Source organism: Numenius arquata, chromosome 1 (genome assembly GCF_964106895.1).
Source record: "Numenius arquata chromosome 1, bNumArq3.hap1.1, whole genome shotgun sequence".
Taxonomy (NCBI): Eukaryota; Metazoa; Chordata; class Aves; order Charadriiformes; family Scolopacidae; genus Numenius; species Numenius arquata.
This window is the reverse complement of record NC_133576.1, coordinates 59,715,391-59,738,750: the sequence shown is the minus strand read 5'-3', so window position 1 is coordinate 59,738,750 and position 23,360 is coordinate 59,715,391. Positions and strand designations below refer to the sequence as shown.

At 40.2% G+C, this 23,360-nt stretch overlaps 1 protein-coding gene across 3 annotated transcripts in view; it reads left to right on the top strand.

Annotated features, from left to right (window-relative positions):
* Window positions 1-23,360, top strand: part of FRMPD4 (FERM and PDZ domain containing 4) — a 424,326-nt gene that overhangs the window by 354,148 nt on the left and 46,818 nt on the right. For all 3 annotated transcript variants that reach the window (XM_074147668.1, XM_074147683.1, XM_074147675.1), the window contains exons 3-4: window positions 2,985-3,145; window positions 5,317-5,419. In XM_074147668.1, the coding sequence (XP_074003769.1) occupies window positions 2,985-3,145; window positions 5,317-5,419 (264 nt within the window). The remainder of the gene's footprint in view (window positions 1-2,984; window positions 3,146-5,316; window positions 5,420-23,360) is intronic.

Genomic DNA, 23,360 nt, shown 5'->3' with positions numbered 1-23,360 from the left:
TTATTTTGTCATAGAAGGAGATGAGGTTCATCTGGCAGGACCTGCCTTCTATAAACCCATGCTGACCAGGCCTGATCCCCTGGTTGCCCATTATGTGGGTTTTGATGGCACTCAAGATGATCTGCTCCATGACCTTCCCTGGTATCGAGGTTAGACTGACAGGTCTATAGTTTCCTGGATCCTCCTTTTTGCCTTTCTTGTAGATGGGTGTTACATTTGCCACCCTCCAGTCCATTGGGACCTCCCCAGTTAGCCATGACTTCCTGTAAATGATGGAAAGCGGTTTGGCGAGCACGTCTGCCAACTCTTTCAGCACTCTTGGGTGTAGCCCATCTGGTCCCATAGACTTGTGTGCATCCAAGCGGCATAGCAGGTCACTGATCTCTTCCTCTTTAATCGTGATGCTCTCATTCTGCTTCCCCTCCCTGTCTCCTAGCTCATGAGGCTGGGTGTCCAGGGAACGGCTAGTTCCACTGCTAAAGACTGACGCGAAGTAGGCGTTGAGCACCTCAGCCTTTTCCTCATCCTTGGTGACTATTTTTCCCTCTGCATCCAATAAAGGAGGGAGATTTTCCCTAATCCTCCTTTTGTTGCTAATGAATTTATAGAAACATTTTTTATTATCCTTAACAGCTGCAGCTAGGTTGAGCTCTAGCTGCGCTTTGGCTCTCCTTATTTTCTCCCTGCATAGCTTTGCTACATCTTTATAGTGTTCATGAGAGACTTGCCCCCTCTTCCAAAGGTCGTAGACTCTGTTTTTGAGATCCAATTAGAGATCCCTATTTAGCCAGGCTGGCCTCCTACCCCACCTACTTGTTTTTCAGCACATAGGGACAGCCTGCTCCTGTGTCTTTAAGACTTCTTTCCTGAAGTATGTCCATCCTTCCTGGACTCCTGTATCCTTAAGGACATCCTCCCAAGGGATCTTGTGTAGCAGTCTTCTGAACAGGTCAAAGTTTGCCCTCCAGAAGCCTAAGGTGGCAGTTTTGGTAACCCTTCTCCTTGTTTCTCCAAGGATAGAGAACTCAATCATCTCATGATCACTGTGCCCTAGACAGCCTCCAATCTTTACTTCCCCCACAAGTTCTTCCCTGTTCACAAGGAGCAGGTCTAGGAGGGCACTTTCCCTGGTCAGCTCACTTATCAGCTGCATGAGGAAGTTATCCTCCACACATTCCAGGAACCTCCTGGATTGTTCCCTGTCGGCTGTGTTGTATTCCCAGCAGATATCGGGGACGTTAAAGTCCCCCACAAGAACAATGGCAAACGACTGCGATATTTCTCCCAGTTGCTTATAGAAGGCTTCATCCACCTCACTGCTTTGGTTGGGAGGTCTATAGCAGACTCCCACAGCGATATCACCTTTATTTGCCCTTATCCTAATCCAAACACTCTCGACCCTGTTATCACTATACTTAATTTCTGAGCTCTCATAGCATTCACTAACATACACAGCCACTCCGCCACCTCTCCTTTCCTGTCTATCCCTCCTGAAGAGCCTTCAGGAGGGATAGACAGGAAAGCCTTCGATTGTGGCACTCCAGTCATGTTATTTGTAAGATTATCAAGGATATAGGAAAATAACTTTCATTTCATATTGTTAATTATTTATAAGGAGACCAACTCTCAAACTGATGATACTGCCTGCAACTGTAGAGATATCTGCCTCTCTGATGCCCTTTGCAGTGTTCTTAGTTTAGGCACCTGGCCGTTACCTTTCTCAGCGCGGGAGCCTGTGCCCTCCCCGCAGATGGGGTTGGGACTTGGCTCCTTTTGTCTACTGCGTGTATCCACCGAGAGCTGGAGTTAGTTCAGCACCTGCAGATTTACAGTCTCTTGAAGATGAAAAAAGAGTTAACTCTTGGACAGGCAGCTTTAAACAAATACTATCTGAGCTTTGTCAAGACTGCAATAATCTGACGCCATGAGCTGTAGCCTGTCTTTATGCTACACTGACCTGGTATTGCTTGTCTGCAGTGGTGACTAGGTTTCCTGAAGCACATGAGTTCCATTAATGTCATTTGGAAGGGTATGACACTGGAGTCTGTCTAATCAGCACTGGGAATTGGTAGCTGTGATTCAGCGGGGAGCTCCAGGCATTAGGTGGGAACCACAAAGTATGTTCCAGTTCAGTCTGCATACAGCTTCAGTCACATTTCAGTGCTTATTAATGTTAATCTAGAAGTCTTTATGCTTTTAAACCATGACCTCTTTCATGGATATGTGATGTTGGATAGCTTTCATCCTTTTAATTTTCACTTGAAAAATCAAGATCTTTCCCTCCAGCTGTGAGAAGAATTTTTTCTTCTAGGTACAATAATTAAGCTTCACCATAACACTGTAGCTGAAAGTAAAGTATTTTAGTAATTGCTGATAAATATATTTTCTTGATTTTTTTTTTTTTATCCTGGATCAATCTGGAGTGACTTCAGAGAGTTTACCCAAGTAGTAAATATAGAGCTGTTACCTGTGCCTTAACTAGTCTATTTGAGAGGACTCGGCTCAGAAACTTGCTTAACATTTTAGAAAACCAAATTTAAATATACATCCTTTCTTCTTGCAAAAGGCTGCCAGACTCTAATTGTTACGTTTTACATTATGAGTAGGTCACACTATTACTTTTCCCTTCCAAGAAATGAAGGATGAAAAATTCAAACACAGATGACAATGACGAACAAAGATGGCAATGTTGGGTTATTTTTCTTTCATATATGGGGTATAATTAAATGTATGCTGTCAAAGAGAGACCTCTTTATAGGTTGATACTATTGATTAGGATTTGAGACCTGCGAACAGCATTATTACTTTATGTATAAGAAATTCTAATAGAAAATTATTAAGCTGATGTTTTAGTTCCTATAGTGAGAACATTTCAGGTATTCATCTCATATCGTTGCAGAAATTGCTTGGCTCAAGTAGATACCACAAAATCATGTTTTAATGATTTTTTTCCTTTTTCCATCTTTTTTTTTTTTTTTTCACAGTCACATGACACAATCAGCCACATTTGAAGACCCTCGAATAGACAGCTGCCAAATAACCCCTCCAGCCCCTCGGAAAGTGGAAATGAGGAGGGATCCTGTGCTAGGATTTGGGTTTGTGGCTGGTAGTGAAAAGCCAGTTGTTGTACGCTCAGTAACACCAGGTATGTTTTCCCCACCTGACCCCAGAAGCAAACTTGGACTTAATCTACTGAGGTGAAATGCAGTTACAAATTTGAGTACTGTTAAAATATTCAGGCAGACAAAGTAATTGCAAATACTAGGTAGGATTTTAAGCCATGTATTACTCAGTAGTTTCCCTCCTTGCACTCATTTTTGAATGTTATGTAAATGTGTTAACAAAAAGCCAGTTTTAGGTTATTGCTCTGAGCCATTGCTGTTGTTTGCCTGAAAAAAGTTGACCCACTTCATTCAAGGAAAGAAGGTCTCCTCCCTGTTATGTTTATATTGGTTTGATGTCACCTTCATTGCCATTGAATCAGTGTTTTCAAGAGGTATGTTGAGTTGCGAGATTAAAACTTACATATTTTTCATTCGTTTTATCATCAGCTTCCCAAGGAGAACTAGGTTTCTAACTATAATACTTAATACTTGGTTCTAACTATAATATTTGTTTTTGAAAAAGAGGATGCTATTGATAGCCTTCTTTTTTCTTTTTCTTTTTTTTTTTTTTAAAAAAAAAGATACTTCTCTATAACTATGTGCAAAAAGCCAGGTCAAAATAAATGCCTAAACGTCTTACCTGGAGTGAAAATTAATGAGTTTTGTGGTATTTTTGAACTTATGGGGGACCAGACCCAGGACTACTCAGTCTCTGGAACAGCAGGCTCCCTTTGTCTATGCTTAAAAGTTCAATTGTTACGTAAAATTGCCTTGGAGCCAATGGCAGGGATTTGACTTTGCTCTTGTTCAATACATTCTCCAGAACCCCCGCAGAGAGCAGAGGAGAGGCAAAATCGACTTTGTGAAGTTCTGATGTCATTTACCCACGTGTGTGCATTGATTATATTTGTATTGCTTTCAGATGAAGTGAGCAGTGTAACTAATATTTGAACTAGATCCAGACAATTTTTTTCTCCCAAGTTAGCATTATTAATATAGTTTTATGTTAAAAATGTTTGGAAAAGATGTTTATTATATTCTGTTCCAAGTGAATAGGGGGAAAGATGAGCTCAGGACAACATTCTTCTACATGGGTTTGTATCCATTTATGCTGGAAGTGAAGTTTTCAACTCAAACAGAGGAAAGAAACAGCATTAGCTCAATTGTTAAATGAATTGGTTTTGATACGGTAACATTTTCTATTAAGACTTTATTTTCATATTTGTAATATTATTGGGGTTTTTATGTATCGTCATTGCAGAGTTTGAAGACAGAAGACTAGAGAGGATATATCTTTTTCACTAGCAGTTGCAATGTCACTCTCTCTTCTGGGCATGTAATCGTGCTGAGAAGCAAAGTATTATGTGCAATTTAGAAAGCATAAACTCAATATGAATTTCGGCAGTGTCAGAATCCAAAGCACATAGACATGTACATGTCTGATTGTCTAATCAGACTAGTGCTAAATATCTGTGTTGAACTGAAAGTGGCAATTCTTTTGGGTATATGTAAAACTTGTGTTCACCAAGTGGTAGAAATCCAGAGGAAAAGAGACTCAGAGACTGGAGGTATAGAAACTTACTGTCTTCAGATTGAAGGAAATAGATTTGTTTTGCCCAGGAATGAAAAGTCAGAGGAGAGACCTGCAAAATGACTTTCAAATATGTTAAGTGGTGTTTCATAGGAAGGAGAAATAAGATTCTCCAGTGTTACTTTGCCTGGAACAGGAAACAATGTGTTGCAACAAGGAAGATCTGGTATAGACACCGGGGAAAAAAACTTCCTGATTTTAACAGTAGTTAAACAGGATCATTTATTTACAGGAAAAGGAGTCATCCTCAGGGTGGTCTTACAAGAATATCAGACAAACATTGATCGGGGATGAGTAAGGTATGGTTGATCATACCTTAAAGGGTGAATTAGGCAACCTCTTACAGATCCTTTGGGCCCTCCAGAAAATCTAGCCCTTATTTTTAGGTGACTAGAAATGGGTTTGGAACTTAACTTGAGGAACTTCAGTAAAAGCTGTTAAGCCACTAGCTTTCAAGATTTCCCTGCTGAGGAAGTACTGGTAATGTCAGAAATAGTGTTAGTGTTAAACTTGCTATTAGTTGAAGAAAAAACCACTCATCGTATATGAACAACACAATGTGTCTGTGCATTTACAATTGTCTGCTAACCTGTGCTTTTATTTTTTTTCATCTGTCTCCAGGCGGCCCCTCTGAAGGAAAGCTTATACCAGGGGATCAAATCATAATGATTAATGATGAGCCAGTCAGCACTGCTCCAAGGGAGAGAGTCATCGACCTTGTCAGGTAGTTGATAGTATTCTCCTGTTATTCTTGGTATGGTTTATTGAAAAGAGAATTCCTGGAGCAAGGCAGCTCCAGTCTCTGTTGCTCTATTGGGTTTTTTTTTACGTGAAGGAAGTTGAGTCAGGCCTGTCATATGTGAAGAGCAAAAAAGAAGTGATTGGGTGTTTTTTGAGAGTGGATGGGTACATGTAAATGGGAATATGTTGGGAAGCTCAAAGACCATTGCTCAAAGAGCATTTGGGTGGATTGCGGGTAGGTGAGTTTATGTGAAAAGATCACGCAGGGCTGTGTAAATAGGAAGCACAAAACAAGACAAAAAAGTGACTGTGGAGTGTGCAGGAGAGGAGAAATGTCAATATTTGTAACGGGATGTAGAAGGAAAGAAAGGACAGGGACTGAAAAATGCTCAGGATGTAGAAAGAGATGTGAAGTGGTTCACATAATAAGCTTTGTGACTGTTTTGAGTAACAAGAAATGTTAGTGCATTGCATAGAAAAATGACTAGTAATTAAAAAAAGTAAATATAAACCAAATTATTTTAAATTCCACTAGCCTGGTTGCTGGACACCAGTTTTGTTTCTGTATTTTCCTTCTCCTGAGTGTAGTCTGAACTGATGGGTCTAGTCGATTCCTGAGAGATACTTCGGTTTTATCTGTACAAGTGCCTCTTCTCAGAACTGGTAGCTGTCAGTGTTGTCAGTGTCACCCATTTAATTTTGAAATCACATTTGCTTCCACAAGTTTGGGCAGCAGGTGCCATGATAGTTGTACTCCTTGCAGATCACAATTTGAGCAAATGGGTACTCATTTGCTGAGGATTCAGCTGCGAAGCAAAATTCTAAAAGAGGTACAGAAATGCTATAAGGATACTAGCAACACTGATGCCTTTATCTGTTAGGCGGGTTTCAATGAAACAAAATACATTTTCAGATTTAAAAAATAAAAGTGTTAACTTGCAAGTCAACTAACAGAAACAGCACATTAAGAAGCGATGTTGACGCTCTCGGGTTTTTGTGACAGAGACCCCATGAACTGCAAGAAGTGTCCTATTCCAGTAAATTTCAATCCTATACTCTGTGTTGACCATCAGCATGAGAGTCACAAATGGGTCTTAAACCCATTTTTAGTGTCTTTGTTTCTTCATAAAGTGATAAAGCAGTCACTCATTCTTTCACTGATTCTTTGATATGTAAGTAATCAGAATTAGGATCTCTATCTCATTTCTCTGCTGCCAGCAATATGTAGTAATAACAACAGGGAAAATAGATTGATTAGGCTTGAGACAAACTGAGTTTATTGTGTTGCTGATTCTCTGTCTGCCTGCAAATGAGAAACTGAATAAGAATGTCACCCTTCCCAATTACGTTGACTCCATAGGTAGTGTCTTAAATTAAGTGTTGTTGCATTCCAGGGGAAGCTTTTGGTAACACTTTTATTACACTGTAATTCTACCTCTGCTCTCAAAATCTGCCATTGAGATTTTGACAGAGACTCACTCTTTGACGAGACTCAGAGCGAAATGTATTGGGCTTGTATATTACAGCATTTGAAATGAAGAGCTTTCTTTTTGTACCAGTGGGGACACCTGGAATGATTAGACGCTGTCACTGATCAGTCCTGACACCATAGCAGAAGCAGTTCTTTACAACAAGGAAATAATGAATCCCTTCTGTATAATAGAAGGGTTTCATATGGGTTAGATACATCTGCAACTTTGAAAACACTTGCTTTCAGTTTTCAATGTGCATGGAAGCAATTTTGAAATCTTGTTTTCCAGCTGATAGCAGTGTGTCTGTGGTCAGCAACGAGTATGTTTTAGATGCATAGGTTAGGTAATGGGCATCACCACAAAATCACAGAATTGAGATGGGGTTTCTGAAGGTCATCCAGTCTAACCTCTTGCTCAAAGCAAGCTAGTGTCAAAGTTAGATGCGGCTGCTCAACACTTGTCAAATCAAGTTTTTAATGTCTTCAAAGATGGAGATTTCACAACCACATTGTGCAGATGTTTTGGTTATTAACCAGTGGCTTTTCAAAGATGAAGAACAGCTTTTATGAGACATGAGCCAACTCCCTCGGCAGCCTTAGGCCCATCCCATCTTGGCCCATGGATTTGTGAGTGTCCCTCTTGCCTAAGCAATCCATAATTCAGTCTTTGTTTACCTCTGTTCCCTAAGTTCTGACATTAAGCTCAGGAACCAGGGTGGCAGACCTTGCCACTGAAGACCAAAGCCAAGAAAGCATCAAGTACCTCAGCCTTTTCAGTGTCCTTCATCAGGTTGCCCGCCCCATTTAGCAGTGAGCTCATATTTCCCTTGGCTTTCAGTGCTGATGTAGCTGTAGAGCCCCTTCTATTACTCTCCACATCCTGTACCAGTTTCAGTGCCAGCTGAGCTTTGCAAATTCCATCCCTGGCCATGCCTGGCCAGGTAGGGCGTCTCTGTTTCTCCTGGATAACCTCTCTCCATTTCCATCTCTGGTTGCTTTCCATTTTGCGCTGGGTCTCAGTGAGGTGTTCCCTGTGGAGCCACACTGTTGTCCTGCTGTGACTGTCTGCTTCCTCGCAGATTGATGTAGACCATGCTGCAACTTGTAGGAGGCTCTCCATGAAGATCACCCAGTTCTACCAGGCTCTAGCCTTTCAGAGCTGCATCCCACAGGACCCTGACCATTGGTGCCCTGAAGAAGTCTGCTCTTTAGCTTTCACTCCTCTTCCTCAGGATCTTACACTGTATCATCTTGTGGTCACTGCAGTACATCTATGAAAAATTGCTATACCAACACCATATTTTTTCTGTGATTGCATGGTCTCTTGCTGATTAGGTATAACAAGGTGTATTTTATATTCGTGATGTGAAATTCTGTGGCTATTTTTATGCAGCTTTCCCTCTTAAGTTTTTTGGAAAGTCAAGAAACTATTTGTCTTTATAATTGCAGAGAGTGTAGAGAAAATTAATCTCCTTGAAAAATGCAGACATAAAAATCATAGTATGCCAAACAAAAATCCTGAACTGCATTAGAAAAAAATAGGCTTGTTTCATAACCAGATGAGCATCATGCTTTAACAAGCTTAGCAAGACTCAGAACTTCCAAGAAAAAGTACACACAAATGTTAGATGTTAAGTCAACCTTGAATGGTAAACAAAGTTTTTAGTGTAATACAATACTTAGTTGTTTTCCAAGAAAACATTGTCAGGACATTTACTTACAAAAAGAGTTATGCTATTGAAAGAACAGAAAATGGAGAAGAGAATTTCTGCTATGGTCTGTCTTAGATCCAAAAAATAAAAAAAGTTTCAGAATGTCCACCAAGAAGGGTATCTGAAAAACGTCAATTAAACTTTTTTTCATTAGGAAAAAACATATAATACTTATATAATAAGCCATAAATTTACTTTATGTCTATATTTTCCACAAAAAAAAGTTAGAGCAATTTTTTTTCAGATGATTTGTTTTTCTTCAGCCCTTTTCATATCAACTCACTCCAAATTCATTGTGTGCTTTTTACTCCTACAGGGTTAGAAATAGTTAGACTGATCTTTTAAGAAAGTCCCTTTTGTGTAACAGTTTTACTACAGGAAAATGCAAGAAGATAAAGGGAGCACATAATACAAAAATTCTCACATTGTCTCTATTGCATATTAGCATTTTAATTATGTGTGTGCTTTCTAAACATTCATTATGAAAATAAGCTTCCTTAAGTAGAAAACTGTATTAAAGCCACCTCTGCTGACTCCAGGAGGTACTGAGCAGGAACCTGGTGAAAGATTTTGGTTTATTTTTTAAGAATTGAGGGATAGTGTTGTATCCTAGGAGGTCTCAGGTCTGGAGATTATTTGGGATATTCATTATAAATACCCCCTGTAGGGTATTCTCTTCCATCTAATTCTTTTGGCTCTGCTTTACTAGCAACATTTAATTAGTGTTCAAGTTGTCCTTTGAAAGCCAAGTTTCAAGAAATACATCTGTTTGCAGACAAAATACATAAGGACTCATTATTTCTGGGTAATGTTCAATGGCTTTTGCACCATATTATGTTCTCCTGAGCTATTTTCAAGCACAAACCCAGAAGTCATGTTTATGGTTCCCTTTACAAAGAGAGGTCACCTTTATGAGCGTCACTCATGGCTGCAGTCTAAATGTTTTCCATTCAAGACAGAAAGTTATTGAAGTTGGAAACAGAGGAAGAAACAAGTGCAGTTTTCTAAATGTATGGTTACAGTCCAGGCAAGGAGCAAGTGAACAGAATACTAAAGAAAGAAGATGTATTTGAAGTGCAGTTGATTCAAAATTGTAACAGGAGCTACTTATCTTGGTTTTCTTTTACTGCTGACACAGATTCTGTGACTTAAAGCTTTTTGCACATACTTAACAATAAGTACTTTGAGATAACATTAAAGTCATTGCACAATGTAACAATTTTTTGCATATTTGAAGGTGAGCAACAGTGCAAAACTAACATATTTTAGAAGGTGTATTAATGCACTGTATCAACTAATTGATTGTTCAGGGGTGCATATATTTCATTATCATTGGTTAGTGTTAAATTTGTATCTTATTAAGGATCAGTTTAACCAACAAACGTTATTTTAGAACACTTAAAGAAATATATCTAACAAATAATTCGCCTTATAATATGTTTATAGGTAATTTCTATAACATAAATGAATAACTTGATTATCTTAGATTGTACTGAGTATGCATTGATCTGCAAGGATCCCAACATATGTAAAATGTCTTTTTGTTTAGCAAGATATCTTACTGAAATTTTAAGTGACACACACATGTACTTCTTACCCCATAGAGCAAACTCCGAATAGGGCACAGTAGTGGTATTTTGTTCATACTTCAATTAAAATAGTTATCTAGGCAGCCTGTGAGGAGAGAAGGATGCCTGAAGAGTGTGATCCATCTGAGATACTTGTTTTGGAATTAACTACCCTGTTGCAGAAAGCTTTATTTATGCATTGATTAAAGAAGGAGCATGGAAAACTACCTTAGAATAGAAACCTGACTTCTAGGTTGCTAAATTAGGCTAAATCAGTCCGTTCCTTGAAACTGTAACAGCTGTAAATTAGTATTTGATGTCCTGTGGAATTCCGCTAAAAGAATTTAATTGGAAAGCAAGAATTGAAAAAGGTGAAATTCATTAAGGGTTTTTCTTTCTTGTTGGCTCTATTTTCTATTTAAGAGAAATGACTCAAAAACCTTTCTGAAATAACTCTTGCTTTGGCAAGTTAATGTCATGGTAAATTTTCATCAAGAGGTTCTGGAGGATTCTTTCAATTCTGCAACAGATTTTCTGTTTTAATTTTGTATTCCCATAAGAGTGGAGAGACAGAACCCTCCAGGATTTCAGGCTGCATGTTGCATTTTAGGTGCTAACATGAATTTAATCAATACTGACCCTTCTCACCATCATCAAGCAGTGGATGAGGATTCTGTTGCTGGCACTTGACTCCGTGTGTGTCAGGGGACCAGTTTGCCTTCTCTTCATCATCATAGTCAAATGCAAGTGCAAAAGGGAGCCCAGTAGCAGTGCCTGTCATCATCGTCTTCTCACAGCAGCTGAAAATACCACTTTTCAAATGTAATTTCTGTCTCTAGGCTTAGACTGCTTAATATACTGGATCAAGCAATTTTGGTGGACTTAGTATGAAGGACATTCTTTCTTCATCAATATCATAAAGAATCAAGCATATTAAGCTATTAGCTATGATACTGCTTAGCAACTGAGAATCTTGAAACCTGCTTTTCCTGAAAAAGCAGTCATGCGGACCTTTTAATCTGAAGGTACTTCGTTATACTCCCGGTTTGGTATATAAATCCAGAGGCTATACCTATTTTGTATCAGGTCTTGATCTATGAACCACTAGTGTTTTGGGTTTTAGATACATAATGCTTAACAAAGGGACAAAATGTTGGACTAAATTATCTGTAGGAGTTTCACAAGTGACATCTATGGAGATAAGCTTTCTGCCAGGGCATTTAATTAGCTACCTCTAATCAGCTGGCCTAAGATGATATGAGAATTCAGTTCCTGTTTGTCTTGAGGGATGCTGTTAGATGTATATCTTCTACCTTTTGAGGTGCTTCTGCAACATAATCATAGAATCATAGAAACATAGAATGGTTAGAGTTGGAAGGCACCTTAAAGATCAAGTTCCAACCACCCCGCTGTGGGCAGGGACACCTCCTACTAGACCAGGTTGCTCAAAGCCCCATCCAGCCTGACCTTGAACTCTTCCAGGGATGGGTCATCCACAACTTCCCTGGGCAACCTGTTCCAGTGCCTCACGACCCTCACAGTAAAGAATTTCTTTCTGGTATCCAATCTAAATCTCCCCAAATCTCCCCTCTTCCAATTTGAAACCGTTACCCCTTGTCCTGTCACTACACTTCCTGACAGAGTCCCTCGCCAGCTCTCCTGTAGGCTCCCTTCAGATATTGGTAGGCTGCTATGAGGTCTCCCTGGAGCCTTCTCTTCTCCAGGCTGAACAACCCCAGCTCTCTCAGCCTGTCTTCATAGGAGAGGTGCTCTATCCCTCTGAGCATCTTTGTGGCCCTCCTCTGGACTCCAACAGGTCCATGTCCTTCCTGTGCTCCAGAGCTGGACACAGTACTCCAGGTGGGGTCTCACGAGCACAGAGTAGAGGGGTAGAATCACCTCCTGTGACCTGCTGGCCACACTTCTTTTGATGCAGCCCAGGATGCAGTTGGCTTTCTGGGCTGCCAGTGCGCACTGCTGGCTCATGTTGAGCTTCTCATCCACGAGCACTCGCAAGTCCTCATACAGAGATAACTTAAGTAGTTTAAATCACCTGCAGCAATCCAACTGTGAAAGCACAGATTTAGTATTGTCTACTTTACCCTCTTTCTTGGGTGCCGTGATTATACGCTTCTGGTACTTAAGCTAATATATTGTGAGCTGATTCAGATCTCTAGATTTTAATTATAAATCTGTAATATGGTTTTGGAAATGCTTGCCTGCCTTTTTAAAGGTCTGTTAGATTTAAGCTGAGTTGAAAGCTGTATAGAGATATTACTTGTTAAAATCCATACCAACCATGGAAATTGTTACCTTTTAAATCCATTGTATCTATGAAAGCCTGCAATCTCATACTCTTACTCTGTTGTTAGCAGAAAGTTGACTAACATGGTTTAGACAGGCTTGAGCTCAAGAATTCAAATGTTTGGAACACTGAGAACTTAATTTCTAAGTTTCTTTCGATGCTCACCATGGTGAATATCCCCTGGAGTTAGCAAGTCCAGGGTCTTTTTGAAATTCCAAGGCTTGAAGTGTCATCCAGTTGAAGTGTTGTGTCATATTCTTATTCTGTTATCCTCTAGAAAGAGGAGTCAGCCGTGATGAATTTCAGCTGTTCCATAACAAATTGCTTTATGGTAACTGAATGCAAGGGTATGGACAGAGATGTGGAACAGCTGTGCCCAAAACACAAGCAACTGTACAAAATGCCTTCTTCAGATGGGAACCAGCAAATGTTGCTCTCATTAACTTGTTCTGTCAAGCCGGCTTACCGCTTCTCATACAACTAAACAAAAGCATTGGCTTGTCTGCATGCAGGATTTACTTTGAAGCCAGGTGCACTGATGTAAATGTTTCAAAGTAGTTGTTTCCAGGTAAAGTCATACAAATGAACACCCAGCTTTGAGTTTATTATGAATTAACCCTTCCACGTGATAGATTTCCTCTCCATTGCATGCCCTGCAATAGATGTTTGTCCTTTGTGCTGTTGCTGCAAACCCGGTGCATCAAAGGATTATTTCCTGCTGGAATAGGTAGCAGGAGGTACCTACAAATCTCATGTCCTGGGTTTGGGGTGGGGAGGGTTAGAGAGGAGGTGTCAAACTACAGAAATCCCATGATTTCTCTTTCCTGACCCCATTATCTGTCTCTTTTGGGATGACATTTCCAAATTGTAAAAGATTATGTTGGACAAGCCAGCCCTCCACATTGTGCTGTTGGTACTTGAATATTCTGTGGCTTGTGCAGATGCCTTGAGGACATCACTACAGGACAGCTACACTTACACAAGACAAGCACTGTGATATGGAGCAGCTTAATGAGCAGAAAGCAGAAGATAGGGAGGAAGACAAGACAGAGACAACTTCAGGATCTTGCTTGAGAAGTGCAGGTCTCTGCAGAACAGTTTCTGGGCTTGGACAAGTGGTATGGGCTGACAGGAGAGGATTGTGCTGTGCATCTAGGGCTGCCAACAAGGAGTGACTGTGAGGTATGAAGATAACAGAGATGCATTCACCACCACATGCCTTTTGCCTCCCAGCAAAATAAAGCAAATACCGAAAGGTAGATGGCAGTATCAAGAAAAAGGCTTGTAGTTACTATGAATTAAACCCAAATGCTGTATTTTGGTAGACAGACAGCAAAGGTGGTGTCAGAAGCTGTGAGGCAAACATCATGTTTTTATGATTTTGTAAGTTAACCCTTGGGGGGCTGTGTCTGCTACAGGCACCTTGTATCAGGGAATGGCAGAAAGATTTTAATCTCCTTTTTTTAGGGAATGCTGTTTTGGGGGTGGCAGTTTTATATATGCACCAGTGCTCATAGAAAATGTAAAAGGTAATTCTGTTGAGAGAGAAGGGTGAAAAGACTGTGACCAATTTGTAATGTCTTGTATAGTTTCATGAATTTGAAATACCTTTAGTCTTTAGCTGTTAGTTCTGTAGAAGCTCCTGGCAATGTCTGTATTTGAAGGGTTTTGTGCATTTTACAAAAACTCATCTGTTTGTCAAATAGGAGAAAATAAAGCTAGCAGAACTGTTAGTGTGGTGGCTCTGGATGTCTTTTTTTATAGCACAGTGAGAATGGAGGGGGGAGGAAGAAAAAATGAATAGCTTTTAAAAAATCTTGAAATGTGTAATTGGAAAATATGAATAAATGAAGGTCTTAAGCCCTTCTCCTTGGGGCTGCTTAGTTACTGTGGGCAGCTGACATGTTGAGTGGTGGTGTAATCCTGTGTTTGCAGTTAAGGGAGCACTTTTTTTCCCTGTCAAGGTGGGAGCAGCACTCCCTGGGGTGGGAAGGAGATAAGGAGAGTGACTGGGAAATGGGTAAAACCCTACTCAGAGCAAAGTGTCGTGGAAAGGTCTTGTTAGCTCATGGTGCATAGGTATAATGGTGTAATTTTAATGAACTGTGTAATGGAAAGCTGACTCAGGAGTTCCTGAAGGTGGCAAGACTGTTCTCTGGCTCTTTGGTATGCTGATGCTGTGTCTTTCTGGCTTCCTAACTCCCAGAGTTAGTTTTAGTATCATAATCCTATTTACTTCCCCGATTACATTTAGTCTATTGAGTACAATAAAATGAAGAGTGAAGCCTCCTGAAGCTGTGTGTGCCCATAAGGTGGCCGTCCCTCATAACATTACGATCCAGTTACCATGGCTATATCTACACTTCCATTGCATATTCCTGACAACAATGTTGCCTTTCAGTCACCCAAAGGCATGGAGAGGTGACAGTGCTTGACACCAGTGACTTGTAGCTGGTCTATGGAGCTGGAAAATCACAAAATAGTAGAGATGACAAGTACCTGGCTGAACACTAGTTTGATAAAACTCTCTCAATCCAAACATATTTTTGATTCAGAGAAGTCTAGACTTAACTGTTTTGTAAGAAAATTGAATCTGGCTCTCAGCGCTGTTGACTTTAAATTTTTATGACTCTTTTTATGTTGGCAAGGCCTAATTTTATTTTTTTTTTGGAAGCTTTTTCAAAAGTATTGAGAAATAAGATCAAAAGTTTTAAGATTGTCATTAGCAAGTCCTTTCTCTTTTCTGCTTCTCTACAATAAGAATAATTTTGTGACTCAGAGTCTCTCTTAGCAGTTGATAGTATAATGTAATCGGAATAGAAACATTGTAGGGACTTCTGTGTTGATTGATAGATGAGAAAACTTAGAACACAATTAGATCATATTTTTAATTTAGCAATAGTACAGCCAACAAGGGCTCCCAAAATTGCCAAGAGCTTGAGCGTCTCCAGCTAACTTTATCTGATATGCCCAACCAGAAGGTTACTTAAAGGGAAGGAGAATGGTTTTATTCATTAGTCCCCAAAGCAGGATTCTTCAGTTGAATATTACCACTGATTGGGGTGACTCTGGGTCACAATGGAAGGTCAAAAAACAAAACCAGTTTCTTATTAAACAAAGGACCTCAGACAAAAACTAGTAGAAAATAGAAATGGCTAAAAATAAATTCACCTTTAAAAATTATTGAATGCTTCAAAAGGCAGCTTAACGCGGTAGGTTTTTGTGGGATTTATTAGTCAGCTCTTCCTGGTTTGATTTTTGATGTTACAGTTGATCATCTGTAATTTATTAGAAGCAACATGAAAAAAAGTGTAAGAGAAGCATTTTAGCTTTGGCTTTAGCTTTTTTTTAGGCTTTTTCTGAAAGATACCATTCTCTATTTGACTTTTTGCTTGACTTGAAACATCCAAGTCTCTGCAGACCTCCTGGAAGCAGCAACAGTAATAGGGGAAAGATGAATCATGTGCATTTCACAGCAGGTAACTTCCAAAGGATGTTGGTCTTAGTCTTTGTCTTCATCTGAGAAACCAAGAGAAACTGGTTCTGAGAAAGTAAGAAGTAAAAAATAGCAAAATAGAGACAGCAAATACCAAAACAGAGACTGCAGAGACAAACCCAGATTGCCATCATCCCATGCTACCCCAAAAGGCATATTTTTTACATAGTATGTGCTGAAATGTTAATTGTTCTATTAGTTCTTGTTCCTCTTCATGCAGACTAAAGCTTGATGTATTTTACTTATTGCACAAGGGAAAATCCCTGCAGTCCACTGTCTATCTTGATAAATAAAGTAATTCAGCATGGTTGGAGGTTTAGTTAAAACCAAATTTGTTCAGTTTATGAATGAAAAAAGACTCCAGGAGAGGCAAAGGTCCTGTCATCTTATATCATAGAACTTACCTATTTTATTATGGTCACTTCAGCTTTTCAGCAGGTCTGTTACTCTGAAAGCAATACGCAAAACAGCAATTCTTCTAGAGAAGAAAATCGGTTGTTATAGCAGTTTAAAATACTTGAGGTCATCTGTATTTCATAAAAACTGTAGGAGTCATGAGGTTTAATTGTTGCACTGAAATCTTTGTTCCATACATTGTCTTTCTGCTCAATATTCTTTTCTATGTGTCATTAGTGTGCCTGAGACTTATAAGGAAAATGCCATCTGCCTGAGAGTTTATCAAGAATAATAGCAACAACTCTCAATTTTAGAAGACAGCAAAAATTAAAACTGTTCATTAATTGAGTTTGCAGTCCAGTTTCTTTCTAATTCTTTATCTTGTGTCATTCTCCTTATGGCTCAGTTTTACATGGAAATTATACTTTTGTGACTAGACATACCCTTTTGTTCTGCATTTTATCTGAAATTCTGTTTATGTTCAAAGCCTTTAATTAAATATTGGAACAAATGTGTTAGTAAAGATACCGCTTTTTGCTCCTTAAAAAGTATTGAAACAATTTCTTAGTGTTCTACACCAATTATAGTCATGTTACAGTGTCCAGCAGGCTTGTTGAGTTCATTAATAATTTATACAAACTGCCATGAGTTTAAGGAAGGAACTATACCACATATTGACATATGGGAGGGAAAGAAAACTCAACACACTCTTTTGCAACCATTTTTTTGTTAGAGAAAGAGGAGGTAGTATTATTTATGCTCTGAGGTACAGAGACTGAGGATGCACTTTGCTAATGTAAGTCTTAGGGCTGTTTATTGGACATACATGCAGTATGTCTTCTGCATAGTATGTCTTCTGCATATGTATGTATGCATTTGCATATGTTTGTATCTATGTGCAGAGAGAGAGGAATGTGATTCATAAAGCTTTATTATCATGGATTTGGGATGTGCGCGTTACTTAGAAACAAGAACCTGAGATTCTGCAGCTCATTTAGACTAAAACCTTATCACGACATTATATATAGTTTCTACAGCCTATCTGTTACAAGGAGAGTTGTATTAGAGAGTTTTGAAATATTTATTTGAAATATTTCCTGTATCTCTCCCTTAAAGTGATAAATGAAAAGTACCAATTCTGACAAGTCATTGTGATTCTCTTCAGTATTAGAAATTTATGTCTTATTTCTGTTTTACTAGGAAAATGCATGTTAAAATAGGGAATTATGTGAACATAGGGTTTTTAAATAACCCTTATCATATTATGAGTATTAGGGGGAGGGAGGGTTAGAATATTAGTGTTCATAGCATGTTAGCTATGGATATATGTATATATGCTGCATATATTTTTCTAAAGATACCTAATACAGTTAATCCTTTTGGGGATTGCCTTACCCACAAGACAGGCTGTGGGTGTCATGAGACTTTTGTAAGTCAGGCAGCAACAGCTGGAGCTACAGCTCCTGTGAGATGCTGAGGAGTTCAGGAGGGGAAAGCAGGAGGTCAGTGTGATCCAAGGCAAAGCTGGTACTTCAGGCTGACAAACTAAGTATGTCAGTACTTTATAACAGAATCATAGAATAGTTTGGGTTGGAAGGGACCTTTAAAGATCATCTAGTCACACCTCCCTACAATGAGCAGGGATATCTGCAACTAGATCAGGTTGCTCAAGAGCCCCGTCCAACCTAAACTTGAATGTTTCCAGGGATGGGGCATCTACCACCTTTCTGAGCAATCTGTGACAGTGTTTCACCACCCTCAGTGTAAAAAAATTTCTTCTTCTATCTAGTCTGAATCTTCCCTCTTTTAGTTTAAAAACTTTGCCCTTTTTCCTATCACTACAGGCCCAGCTAAAAGTTTGTCCTCATCTTTCTTATAAGCCCCCTTTAAGTATTGAAAGACCACAATAAGGTCTCCCTGGAGCCTTCTCTTCTCCAGGCTGAACAATCTCAACTCTCTCAGCCTGTCTTCATAGGAGAGGTGCTCCAGCCATCTGATCATTTTCCTGGCCCTCCGCTGGACTCGCTCCAACAGGTCCATGTCCTTCCTGTGCTGAGGACTCCAAAGCTGGATGCAGTACTTGGGGTGGGCTCTCCCCAAAGCAAAGTAAAGGGGCAGAATCACCTCCCTCATCCTGGCTATGGTTATTTTGATACAGCCCAGGATGGCTTTCTGGACTGCAAGCACATATTGTTGGCTCATGTCCATCTTTTCATCCACCAGTACCCCCAAGTCCGTGTCCTTAGGACTGCTCTTCATCCCTTCATCCCCTAGCCTATATTGATACCAGGGATTGCCCCAACACAGGTGCAGGACCCTGTACTTGGCTTTGTTGAACCTCATGAGGTTCACATGGGCCCACTTCGAGTATGTACAGGTCCCTTTGGATGGTCCTCAGGCATGTCAACCAGCTTGGTGTCATCTGCAAACTTTCTGAAGGTTCACTCAGTCCCACTGTCATGTCACTGGTGAAGATATTAAACAGTACTGGTCCCAGTACAGGCCCCTGAGGAACACCACTTATCACTGATCTCCATCTGGACATTGAACTGTTGACTACTACTGTCTGGAGGAGACCATCCAACCAATTCCTCATCCACCAAACAGTCCACCTGTCAAATCCATATCTCCAGTTTAGAGAGAAGGCTGCTGTGGGATCTGTGTGGGACCTGTGTTGTAGGATCTTCTGTGGGACTACAGAAGTCCAGACAGATGACATCTGTAGCTCTTCCCTTGTTCACTGATGTAGTCACTCCATCATAAAAGGCCACTAGGTTGGTCAGGCAGGACTTGCTCTTGATGAAGCCATGCTGCTTGTCTCAAATCACCTCCCTGTCCTCCATGTGCCTTACGTTGTTCCAGATGGAGCAAAAATACTGCTGAGGATACTGAGCTGCCCTCGCTATCCTGAAGGAAAACCTCTCAGCTTTTTCTGTCATGGTGCTGTCCACTGGGGTGTGGCAGACTCTTGTACTTCCAGGAGTTTACTAGGGAAGAATTTCGGGGGCTGTATCATCAGAAAATTTCTGCTGGTGGGTTATGAAGCCCAGGTGTCCACCCACTGGCAAACTGAGGCACGACCAGGGGCTGTGGACCAAATACCATGTCTGCCCTCTGATAGGGGCCATGTACTCATCCTCATCTCACTCCAGCCCATGGCACTATGCACTGAAAGAGCAGCGTTCAGCTCCGGAGCAGGCAGATACACGTCTTGGCCAAGAGAGTGGTGGAGCCCAGGACCTGCAAGATCACGCTTTCCAACCCCTGTGCTGAGAGGCTGCATGGGCGGGGTGCAGAGGGACCTTTGGAGAATGGGACTGTAAGATCATGGAAGAAATACCAACTGTGGGAAAGGAGAGGTGACTGAGGAGATTGTGGGAGAAGGTTACATATAGGGCATGAAGGTTAACATACATGTTACCTTCCTCTCAGAGGCAGTCCTGCTATCTGTTGTGCATTATGGCTGAGGATGGCAGTCCTTCACGGTCCAGTCTTTGTGGTCTGACTTCCCAGCAAGCTGTTGATGATGCATAGCATTTGGTAGAGCAGCCTCAAAGAAATCCTGTGGTGCCTGCCATCTTGTATTTAACTGTGTAGCATGGCATTGCAGTAACCTCACACTGAGTCTTCCACATCTAGCTGATGGCACCACTGCCACGTGGCAATAGCTGGCCAAATTCCAGAAGTTCAGAAATTCTGGGAAAGGAGCTTTGAAAGTCGTGTGCTGATGTTGCAAGGCAGGTGCTATTTCCCAGCGCAGTGTGTTGAATATGGCCTCTGGTAGTAAAAGCTTTGCTCCAGAAGAAGCTTGGCCAAGGTGAAGCATAGGGTGGATGTGCCTGTTGTTTGGAGCAAGTGAATTAAAGCCATTATTGTAAGCATGCCTGTCTTGATCCCTGTGGCTCACAGAACTGAATCTCAGCCTAGGGTGAAACTACCAGAGGCTGTTAACAGGCAGCATTTCGTGCCTCAGCTTGCCATTGCATTAAATAATTCATTGAATCTGACCTTTCAGAGCAGTACATTGTAGCTAACAGAATGAATATAAAAAGGATATAAAAAGGAAACGAATATCAAGTGGGAGCAGGGAGGCAATATAAACTTTATACATAACCATAGAAGGTCTGCAGTGCTGTTCGCTCCTGAAAGTGTGCCGGCAATTGGATGTTGTTTGGGAAGAGCAGCAAGAGTGAGCCAGAAGTTGTCCCTTTTATGAGATACACAAGAAGCTCAGCCTAGTTAGGTTATTGCAGGAGAGATCAAGACGACTTTATCTAAATGTTGACACCTAAACTAGGAAGCACTTGGATAGCAGGCACCTCTTCAGCTTAGTAGAAAAGTACAGTTCAGCCCCAAGCAACTGCACCTAGTAACAGCCAGAGAGATGTAAGAGAAAGTGCTGTGCTCATTCTCTGTCATTTTAAGTCTTTAAATGGGAATCTTGTATCTGTTTGGAAAGATGTGCTGCAGCTCAAGCAGAAGTTAAGGCCTTCACAATACATCTACCAATGGCTGCTAGTTTGTGTTTTGCAGGAAGTCAGCTGTAAGTTTTATGTTGTTCTTAGGATCTTCGAATGCATGAGAGTAATAAGAGTGCCCTATGTCATACCTGAATTCTTACTATGGGCAGCTCAAAAAGCTGTGCTCAGTCCCTGTGGGGTTATCAGCCTTCACTGGGAAGGTGTGACTTTTCCGGGACGGTGTGAAAGCGAGTAGTCCTATCTTAGAGCAGTAACTTTCTGCTCTTGGCACGGGGGACTCTTTGTCAGAGAATGTAGCGATAGGATGAGGGGTAACGGTTTTAAACTGAAAGAGGGGAGATATAGATTAGGTACTAGAAAGAAATTCTTTACTGTGAGGGTGGTGAGACACTGGAACAGGTTGCCCAGAGAAGTTGTGGATGCCCCATCCCTGGAAGCATTCAAAGACCAGGCTGGATGGGGCTTTGAACAACCTGGTCTAGTGGAGGTGTCCCTGCCCACGGCAGGGGGGTTGGAAGTCAATGATCTTTAAGGTCCCTTCCAACTCTAACCATTCTATGATTCTGTGATTCTTGCTCACCAACACCCATGCCTGTGTTCTGTCACCTGCACCTATCATCATGCAGAGTGTCTTTCAAAGGCCTGCGCACAGCTGCATGTGTTCTCCTGCCTTGCAGCCTCACCTGATACTGATGTTATGCAGGACATGACTTCTTTTTTTTTTTTCTCTTTTTTTTTTTTTTGAGGTGTGTGTTATTTCACTGGAACTAGTGAGGTGTTTTTTGAGTGGAAGTCAAATGCAGCATGATAAGCAGTTACTTTTCTGGTGCACAGTGCTGAACATAACAGAGTTTACAATGTGTTTCCTTCATCTTTTAGTGCTAATTTATTTTCTGCACTGAATGTTTGGAAAAAATGTTTTGGCAATTATAGCTCTGAATGTCAGAAACAGTAGGAAGAAATAATAATTTGGTTTGGTTGTACTGTGGTGAAGATTATGGCATAGGTGCCTTAATCTGATAGGATTTACTGATCTAAGATCTTCGTTTTTATTCGATCAACAGTTTATTTACATTAGGGATTAATTACTCCTAATGCCTTGATTAGAAAGATGACATTTTACCAAAGGGCAGCATGCAGTAGCTACTTTGAATAGCTACTTTACTGCACGTTTTAAAAAATGTATTCATATGTTACACTTGATATATTTCACAGAAAACATTGTCTGTTGAGTAAATAGTAAACTTTAAAAAGCTCTTCCAATATGTGCTTGTATAAGTGCTTGATAGATGCTTCTGAACAGTTAAATTGTCTCAAGCAAAAAATATTGGGATTTTGAATTGTCTGCTGTCTTCATAGTACTCTCTTGATGATAGATTACCAGTATCTCCATGAGAATTTTTCCTTCAGATGTCGCTTCAGAATAATTGCAGTGCTTTTGTATATATGTCATTAACAATGAAGGGGGGGAAAAACACTTTTGTCAAGGCTGTTCATTTAGATATCTGATGTGTGAGGCAGGATAATATGAATTTTCTAGTAGGATACTGGTTGCTGCTTATGATGCACCACTGATGCACTGTTTTGTTATTTCAAATAAGGTAATATCATTATAAACATGGATTTTTATCTCTAGCTTAATTTATGAAGACAAATGTCAGAGGCTTTTTGGTCAAATACATTTGTTGTGATGGCTGTTTAACAATACTGTTGTTATTGTAAATAGAGCAACAAAACATAGCATTTTACAATTATTAAACATGACACAGTGGTAGTGATAGTGCTGTTTTGCCCTATCCTGCCAGTGCCAGATCAATTAAAACTCCTGCCCATTAAACATTCAAGCGCAAATAAAGTAATTCTACAGCTTTGTAAATGAGTTCTTTTTTATTTACCTGAGGTAGGTAATGGAGTTGATTTTGCAGGCACAGAGAATAATGCCCATTTTATTTTTTGTATAGGGACAGCTCTGAGCATGATTAATATTCTGTATGTTGAATCTATAAATGATGTGTCCATAACTAAATGGACATGCTAAAATATATACTGTCTGCTTCTAGAAATACTTATCTTTTGCTTTCTGGGAAGAAGTGCCTGCTTGATTAGCACTTTGTTAAGGGACACATTTGACATAGATCTCTTAAAAGCAACAGGAAAGGTGTTGCCTTGCCACCCATGCTAAATTCTCTTGGGAGCTATGGAGCAACGTTCATCCTCCAGCAAAATATGTCTGGTCCAAAGCCTGCTGATGATGGTGGAAATTGTTTGATGGATTTCAGGGGGATTTGGATCAGGCTGTTTATGGGTTACCCCATGGATTACTTGTAGTGGCTCTACTTGTAGCCTGCCAGTTTATTTAAGATATAGCTGTTACCTGGTGGAATAACACACTTTTAAAAAGCATTTACCTATTTGATCTAGGGTAATTCAAGGAGTGGTTTTGTGACATGCCATTCCCAGTGGCTATCCATGACAGCTACTGCAGATCCCTTTCC